This window comes from Barbatula barbatula (genome assembly GCF_947034865.1).
Source record: "Barbatula barbatula genome assembly, chromosome: 1".
Classification (NCBI taxonomy): domain Eukaryota; kingdom Metazoa; phylum Chordata; class Actinopteri; order Cypriniformes; family Nemacheilidae; genus Barbatula; species Barbatula barbatula.
The window spans coordinates 10,970,074-10,979,320 of record NC_136766.1 but is presented as its reverse complement, the minus strand read 5'-3'; the positions used below and the strand labels follow the sequence as shown (position 1 = coordinate 10,979,320).

At 37.7% G+C, this 9,247-nt stretch overlaps 1 protein-coding gene across 1 annotated transcript; it reads right to left on the bottom strand.

Annotated features, from left to right (window-relative positions):
• Positions 1-5,018: 5,018 nt before the first annotated feature.
• Positions 5,019-9,036, bottom strand: tsg101b (tumor susceptibility 101b). Its single transcript, XM_079454969.1, has 10 exons — positions 8,790-9,036; positions 8,621-8,708; positions 8,319-8,384; positions 8,015-8,178; positions 7,759-7,885; positions 7,602-7,662; positions 7,090-7,187; positions 6,752-6,954; positions 5,969-6,208; positions 5,019-5,881 (listed from the first exon to the last, which is right to left on the bottom strand). The coding sequence occupies exons 1-10, from the start codon at positions 8,832-8,834 to the stop codon at positions 5,792-5,794; spliced, it is 1,182 nt and encodes a 393-aa protein (XP_079311095.1). The 5' UTR covers positions 8,835-9,036; the 3' UTR covers positions 5,019-5,791.
• Positions 9,037-9,247: the final 211 nt, after the last annotated feature.

The following is a 9,247-nucleotide window of genomic DNA, read 5'->3' as shown; positions in this document are numbered from 1 at the left end:
TAAATTCCCAGGTAACTTACTTCAGAGCTTCATAAACACTTTGAAGTCACTCTGAACATCTGGCCAGGTTGTGTCTTATCATCTCAACCTATCCCCCTTTCAACTTTCCATCTGAGACTGGGTCTGGAAGCTGTGTAAACAAGTGCCAGATATAGGAAGATGACAAGAGATGTGCAGAACTCTGGATTCATTTTAGCTATTCCAAAATTTGTCAATTGAAGCTGATTCTATGATTGTTTTAGTGATTTCCCAGTTACTGTAATAAATCTCAGTATTCAGAGGCTCAAAGGAGTCGTCGCCAGTACGAAAACACTCTGATACGATTAAACCAGAGGTCAAACGCAGTTGTGAGCATCTGCCTTTATTCGTTTTAATCACAGAAGCTGTAGTGAAAAGGCAGATGAGACTGACCTTTGAATGCCTCTCTTAAAGATAGGCAGACACTTACTACAACGACTGTCAAGCGAGAATGACATGTCATTTGGTCCGTGCAAGTTGACCTCTAGTCCACAACAACAGGGTTTTACAGGCAGACGTTTCCATTAATTAATTACATCCCAAACCCCATTTCATTTAAGCCATTGTCTACGCTGAATGAAGCCATAACATGACAGTTAAATCAATCACCATTTCCTATTGTTGAATGAAAAATCTGTTCTGGGTAAAACATTACTTTAACTACTCATGTTGACTCGAGTCATTTTCCATTTATTCATGGTGGATGGACAACCCCTTAAAATGCACAAAAAGAACAGGAGAAAATCTGTACACTATATTTCCTTCTCCATTAACAAATGGTGCTCATGGGCATCATAATATGCTTATAAATAATGGGCATTCAACTACATGCAAAACATGTTACATTCTACGCTGAATTTAGGCAAATTGGTGCATTGCAATGACCTTAGAACCTGGCTTAGAAAAAGCATAATTGTGCTTTAAAATGACCATTACCAGGATCCGACTTCATGTTAATAAAAGTCCACTTAGTGGTGACTGACTTTATTTTATCATAATATTTGTATGGAGTTATTTACCGCTGCACTAATTTATGTTAACGCACTAAAGCAAATAAGGAATAAGGAATATTATCAAGGATATCAGCCTAATGTTCTTGCTATGAATTGTTGAGATCTAAGTGTAATTAAAAGTAGCCTTCATATATGTTCATGTATAATGAAGTTTTAATCTGATCAGGCAAGGACCATTATTGATAAAGTAGCTCTGCCCCTAAAAATATGTATATAATTTGCTGTTATGCATGTTCCTTGCTATGAATATTTTGTAGATCATATAACATGATTGTATTATGGATAATATCTAACAAAATAAAACATGTAACGCTATTCTTTTTCTCTTTCAATCCCTCTTATTTATTCAACCTCTCCTTTGGCGAGTTTTAGTTTAGTTTGGAGGGTTTCCACCCAGATTACATAAGAAAATGAAATAAAAGTATACAAAATCAGATTTAAGAACAATGAGAAATTCAGATGGATTTGTATGCCTTGTGTTAGTACTGAACCCTGGGTCACAGTTGTTATAAACACAGGTAAAGAGCACTTTTGTGACAAATGTACTTTTGCAAAATGATGCAACACTGCAATTATAAATTCATTTTGTTAAACTCTGTGAGTTTGGGAGAGCATGGCCTACAGTGTAATAAAGCTACCCCTGATTTTTATTAAATCGCTTGAGCCTAACCAGTAAGATTTAATGGCTTTCTAGGATTCCATCCGCCAGACCTGAGTAACAGACCCTCTGAGACTATTAAAGTTTCGATTATAACCAATACTATTCTTATCAAAACAATGAAATCCATTACAATGTCTGAGATATATTATATTTCCAGCAGAGATTAATACGAGATAAACTTAAAGTGCTGTTGCATTATGTTTTTTTTATATTCTTATTCAGATGGAATCATTATCATCGCAATCACCATAGTCGATATACATACTATAATCTTTCCATTACTGAAGTCTCTTATGTAAATAGTTCAATGCAAGATTCTTACCAGCAAACAACACAACTACGCCACTTACAGTGTGAACGACGAAGTCAGTCCGTGGTTCTGTGACGCTGCTGCAACGCCCTCTTCAGGGCATCTTTGAAACAGCGCACTCGGAAGTCTAATCGCACATTTGTTCTTTTTTTGTGTTGAGGAAGGCAGAGGAAAGACCGAGACCAACCACTATACTGTTTTTAGAATCTTGCTTATTTAACCAGTGCTAAAGAAAAACATGTAGTATAAAAAAGGAACATTTAAAAAAATTCATATATATATGCATTGTTGTATATGATTTAAAAGGGTGGTTTCCCAGACAGGGATTAATGCTAGTCCTAGACAAAACTAAATGTTAGAGCTGTCCAAACTGAAACAACTTGACATTGAACTATCTTAAAATACATTAGTGCCACTGCTTTGTCTCAAAATTCACACAAATGATGTAAATGTTACACTAATCCCTGTCTGGGAAACCCGCCTCAAAATGGTTAATAGTAATCATAGATTTTTGCTTTGCTTTGTTCTAAAAAAGAAAAGTAAGAACTATATGGTAACCATGGTGTAACTATAGTAACAGCACCATTACGCAAATGGTTTTACCGAAACACAATTTGCTAAAAAACACCATGGCAAATGTTGTTGGACACCTCAACATCCCTGATCAAGTAAATACTTTTTTTAGTAAACAGTTTTAGTGTATATTATTATTTGTACTTTATAAGGGTATTAGAGCCACCATTTATTATGTTTATCGAAACTGACATCAGACGAATCATCAGCATTCAGGATTCATCTATTCATGACACCCGCTCACTTTAGTTTGTGAGTAAAAATGTGGTACTCTTGCTTTCATTAAAAGCTGCCATATACTAACAGGTATCAGATGGTTGCCGGGCATTATCACATGATTCTGCGCTCAGACTTTGTTCCAATTCAGAAACAAAGAACATGAGAGAGAATCTTTTGAGCAGCTCATTAAGTTACCAATGCATAAAGTAGGCTTGGGAGAGAATAAATATAAATACTGTTCATCCTTAATTATAATTAGAGAGAGATGTTTCTGGGGTAAATAATTGCTACATAAGGCACAAATTGTTAGCAATTAGACGGAGACTCTGGTGCAAGCAGAGATAATTAAGTCTGCACTGCCTAAATAATTGCACAGTGGCAAACACAGAATGCAGCGTTGTTATTGTAGTAGACCCTTCAGATCAATGCAATTACATTAGTCCGTGGTCCAGTTGACCCTTGACTAAATGCAGAACACAACTTCAGGGCTACATAACTCTGATTACCTTTAACAGCAACTATTTGTGTATTACAATGATGTTTGTCCTGAAGAGTGTGAGTTGATGTTACAGTGATTGTAATCTTATCTGACAGTATATAAATAAAGGATTTCTCAAGATCCTTCTTTCCTATAGGAACCTAAACTGGATTTGAAATCCAGAGGCCCTCTCTGTGTAAAAAAACACGGTGTTTAAAGATATCCTAGATATACTGCACTGATACGAGGACCTTCTGGGGATCCACATGGGTCAGTTCAGTCAAACCCTTGACTGAAAAAACATTGCTCTGGGTTTTGCCCAGAGAGCTTACTTAAACTGAGGTCAACGGGCTGTCAGAAGGAAGAAAACCTATAACATTCCTATATGATGGGCTTTCAGAAGACAGACCATAAATGTTTCAGGTTTGCCTTGTCACCGTAGGACACAACCATTACTCCAGCTGAGAGCAATGGCGGTGACCTGACTGCCAGTAAACACATGCACCAGGCTCCTCTGCCTCACACACAAAGGCCTGTAAAAATCGACAAAGCCAAGGTGACACATTAAGCCCCATAAAGATATGTGTGGGCTCTGTGGTTTTTTTATGAGATTTTGTTTACAGGCCCGATCTGAGATAGTACATCAAATACACGCCACAGTAAATCAAACATGACTGTTTACCACCCCTGAGATAAAAAAAAAACACTGGAAGTGGTTGTAATCCATTCAGTTCTGAAAAGGATGCGAGAAGGTAATCAATCAGTACAGTGCCACTGCAAGCAACCGAGAAAATATGACGAACACGACTTCAACCAAGATTTTAAAAAGAAATCTACATTGGAATGTGAGGCGAGTCAGAGAGTGTGGGGTTTAAGGAGCCAGGCTGTTATGAGGTTACTCCGAAGGTGAGTGATTGAGGTTAGCAACTATGACAGGCCCATTAGCTCTAACATCTCCACATGCTGACACATCACTGCCTAGCAGCAATGAGTGAATTAGATTTAACATCACATCTAGCCTCAACACATCTCTTGTCCCCCCAACCCAAACTCAAATCGAGAACAGCACAGGTTCCAGTGGTGGTGGGCTGTTTCTTTCTCCCATGTGCAATAAAAGCTGATTAGAGTTGAAACAGTTGGCCGGTCCTGCCCGCCTTCACAGCTGCTGGATTAGAAGCTGAAGTCCATCATCTGTGAAATGAAATTTCTGATGGTCGAACAGGGACAGTTCGAGTTTGAGACTGTATACTTGTGCAAGAGGATGGAAGGTAAAAGGAGGCACACAACATGCAATTTCACACATCACAGGTAAAAGGGTCATGTGAGGTAGAAGATACGCATTTGCCAGTCAAGTGATGAACGATATGAAGCCCACTCATTGGATATTATGATAGAGATGGGTTTGTACCCAAAGCAGAAATTTTATAAGCTTTCTAGACTTTAAAATTTCCAGTATCTTGACCCAAAAAATAAGTAATCTGGAATTGTTTTTTTGTGGATTTTGCAGCATTTCATAGAAAAGGACAACAATCTACGAATGTTTTGATTTTATTTCAGACATACACTTTATAAAAATACCCTTTTACCTTCAACAGATTTGCTGACCAAGAATTTTTATAAAAACGTTTTCATCACGGCCGTAATCAAACACTTCATGATTGGACTGTAGTTACGATTCCAACGAATTCAGCAAACAAACACTATTAGCAAAGACATGCAATAAAGAGTTCCCTTCATACTTTCTGGTTAACATTTATCAAAAAGATATATAACAGTACAATCAAGCAATGTTATGTGCATGACTAATTTATCCCTTTGTTTAATGGTCCTCTGCACAAATACCAAATACATTCACGTTAATTGACAAATTACTGTAAATAGGAGTAGTTACAGCTCATCACAACACGTTTTAAAATCACACTGGTATACTGTGGAGAAGGATAATAGGAATGTATTATTACTCTATAGGTTACAAAAGACGTTTTAAAACATCTAAAAAAGTGCTGATTGTAAGAGAATGTAGTACACGTACATAAAAATCACATATAGAAACAAGACTAACATTCAGGTTGAATGTAATTCCCAGAATACTTTCCCTTTACCCTACATCAGAAAAGACACTTGGATAAACGAGGCACAAGTTACAAAAAGTGCAACGATTGCTGTTTTCATAGGAGTATGCAAAAATGCTTAGCTGAGCAAAAAAATATGGTTGATTTCCGTCCTTCATTTCACCCTCTCTACTTAGGAAACATGTACAAAGGTCATTTCATTGTATGTATAAGTTTATTTCTAAGTACATAGTTATTCGATGCACTCGTTGTCAGTTCTACTAATAATTTCATGAATGTAAACTTCCCACTCTGTTTCACAGAGATTTTAGGTTTTGGTCCTAGTAAGGTTGTAGTTAACCTGTAATATACTTATAAACACCATGGTTAAATAGGGTTTGGGAAAAGAGACCAATGCTTCCACTACAGAAAATGCAGGGTAATTGTTATACGTGTTGAGCAGCAAGGTCAATACAGGTCACTGAAACCTGCTATTTTCCTGGCCTTCTGCATCAAGGCTCGTAACTGGAACTGTTTTCTGGAGAGCAGCCTCACATGCTGCAAACAACCACACACACAAAATAATCATTATGGTTAATATTTACAGTTTGGACAAGATGAAAGAGAAATGTGCTTAGGACGTACCTTAAGAAAGACGTCCAAGTCAATAACATTTCTGCGTAATGCTTCTCCCAGATAGAAGATGGTGTCTTCTATGGCATTTTCCTCTGCATAGAGGTTCAGAATCTGCTTATATAGGGGAGCAGTGGGTGAAATGACATCATCAATGTCATTGTCCTCTGACTGTTTCTCCATCTTTCCCAGAGCTGCGGTCATTTCTTCGTCTTTACGCTTAAGGAGGTCAATGTTTTTGTCCACATCAGCCTGCAATACAATACCCTCGTATCAAAGTGACATATATAGAGTGGGGTTGAAAAAGAAAAGTCACACAAGACAGCTGGGATTTAAATATAAGCTTTAAAACTAGAAAAAAAAAATTCTAGAATTGGTATTTTTAAAAATTGACATAAAAAGTATAAATATTCTGTTAATTTTACTAATTGACATACAATTTATAAATATTCTGTATTATTTTTCTTTCTGTATTTTCTCTATTAAGTATAAACAGGAAGACAACGTTATTAACGGTGTACAAAAGCTCAGACTTCCTTGCTTTCTGCAAACCCTAAAAGACACTCTTTGGAACATTCTCAAATCATGCTGAAATAACATTTATCTGGTTTTGTGGAATCCATGCCTGATCAAGTGAATGTAAACATTGAAGGGGTATATTTAACAGTTATAATTCATTGTTAACCTGATAATATAAATTTGATATGGGCAACCCTCATTATTAGCTGTGGCAGGCAATGTTTTGCGTTTTTTTGCAAATACGATTACAATGTAATTTAAACGTGTACACTGTACCATCTCAAGGTCTAGTTTGGTCACCATCCCCTCCAGCGTCTGATGTCCCTTCTTCAGATCCTCCTCGGTTCTTTTCAGGGCATCAAGCTCTGCCTGAGCTCGATCCATCTCTTCTTTCATCCTCCAGCGCAACTTGTCGCTTACAGCAGACACTAAAGATGCACGAATCGTGTCTTCTCCAATGGTAGCATCACGGCTGGGACCTGAAGAGGTTTAAGAGATTAAGCAAGTCATCATAAAAATTGTGGGATTTCACTTGCGTTTTTGTAATTATCGACTTTTTTAATCAACTTTTGATTTCACTATTATTGGACATATAATACTGTATGTTTGCTCACCCACTGTAGTGACAGTAGACACTGGAGTGTAGGGAGAAGGACCTGATGTTGTGGGATAACCAGACACTGCAGCTGGATAAGGATAGCCCTGAAATCCACTGGCAGAAAGACAACAAAATACATTGTACTGGCCAATGCGAAATGGAGAAAAGAAAATACTCTACATGGGTGATTGGTAGCTCAGTGGTGAGCCAAGTGGGCATGTGATGATCACAACCCACATTCATTTTAATACTAAACACTTTCTCAAACCAAAATTTAGACCTACAGTATATCCAGACTTTACTAACATTTGTTTCCCAACATATAAGCCTGCTAACATATAGAGGCAGAAATCAGCACGGACTTAATGATACAGGTACGGTCAATTTCACCGCCGTGAATAGAGGCAAGTTACATACCTAAAAAAATATGAATACATCAACCCCGTTTTATCGAGGTAAAATATCATTCCACCAACACTAGAATACATTATTATACACCGTGAATTGTCGACACTTGAGTCTACTAACCCTGGATTGGAAGACTGACTTTGAGCAAATGGCAGGGCTGGTGTATTTGGCATACAAGGCGCTGAAAAACATTGGATTATATAATTATAGTCTAAATAATCTTACAAATGTTGTTTAAACACTCCACACAACGTAGTCCAAGCTACTTTACACTCACTGTTATGTGGCCCTGCTGCTGGGAATGCTGGGTAAGGTGACTGAGTGCTCGGCCGTGAGAAGACTGGTGGCTCCTCTCCAAACACCACAACCATCACTTGGATCAGTCCTAACAAATCTGATTGGGGCTAAAGAAGAGGACCAATTAACGAAACTTTAGCATAATGTCTGCACTAAAAACATGGTGCTACAATAATAATCATGGTCATAAAATCAAAGTCAAAGTCACAGCAACCTATAAAATCAAACAAACTCACAGCGTTCCATTCATGCAGGTACGGGAGATAAATCTTTCCATTGGCATCCACATGTTTCCCTGTTTTTATCATCATGGCACTTGTAGGTTTGACAAAACATATGGGAGGATTGTATGGATAGGTGTCGAGAAGCCACAGGCAGATAGGAATATTATACACATTTCCTAGTTAATAAGAAAACAGTAAAAAGTTACAATTGAACTGTAGTAGTTACTGTGTGCATAGCAGGGATTTGTACTCTGAACAGTGTCACAAACAACTACAGAATCTAACAGATCGAAAAACACAGCATGGCTCTCTATACCTCGGTAGTTTACTGGCACTGTTCCCGTAAGACTCAGCAGCTCTTTGTTGGAACCATCATTGAACACTGCAATAGAGAAAGCTAACTTAGTGCAAGAACATCAATATCAATGATCACTTAGAAAAATCGAAAATTACATTTCCACGAATGCACTGAGTAGCCCCTTGTTGCAGTCAGTTTGACAAGAGGAAAGTCTACAGTAACACGTAGTTACATGTAAACGTTTCAGCATCTATTTGATTTAAAGGTTTGCCTGTGGTTTATGTTTGTAAAGATATTTTTGGCAGCATAGCAACTCTTACCGTAGTTGTCCATCACAAGTTTAAGATCTTTGTACTGGGACGTCACGTTTGTTACGTCGCGTACGGTGAGATCTCTGTATTTATAAAGCTGCACAAAGAACAACCGTGAATACAAATGTAGTCACATAAACAAGTTCAGGTTCTTGGTAACGTCAAAAGTTCAACATACCTTTGACAGCAGTTTCCGTAAAGATATTTCATTCGCACCCGCCATGTTTTAAAACAATTACAGAAAAGTAGTCATAAGAAGGGCTATGTGTCGCCTATTAGTTGAAGTGTTTAGTTGTTGTTTTATTGATATAAATCATCGCTAGGAAACAACCACAACAGCTGGAAACCATTAGGTAATTTCCGGTCAGCTGACTGATGACGCTCTAATCAGATGGCGCTGCGCAGACTGACCACCTCGTGACATCAAAGTGCCGCGAGAGCGAATGTAAAATTATGCTCTCGCGGTAATTTGATGCAATAAGTCTGCGCAAAGCCGCGTGAAGTAGAACAAACATTTACATTTATTCATTTAGCAGACGCTTTTATCCAAAGCGCTTCAGGGAGCAATAAGCGATATGTCATAAAAGAGCAATAGTACGATAGGTGCTAATACAAAGTTACTAACCTTTCTATGTG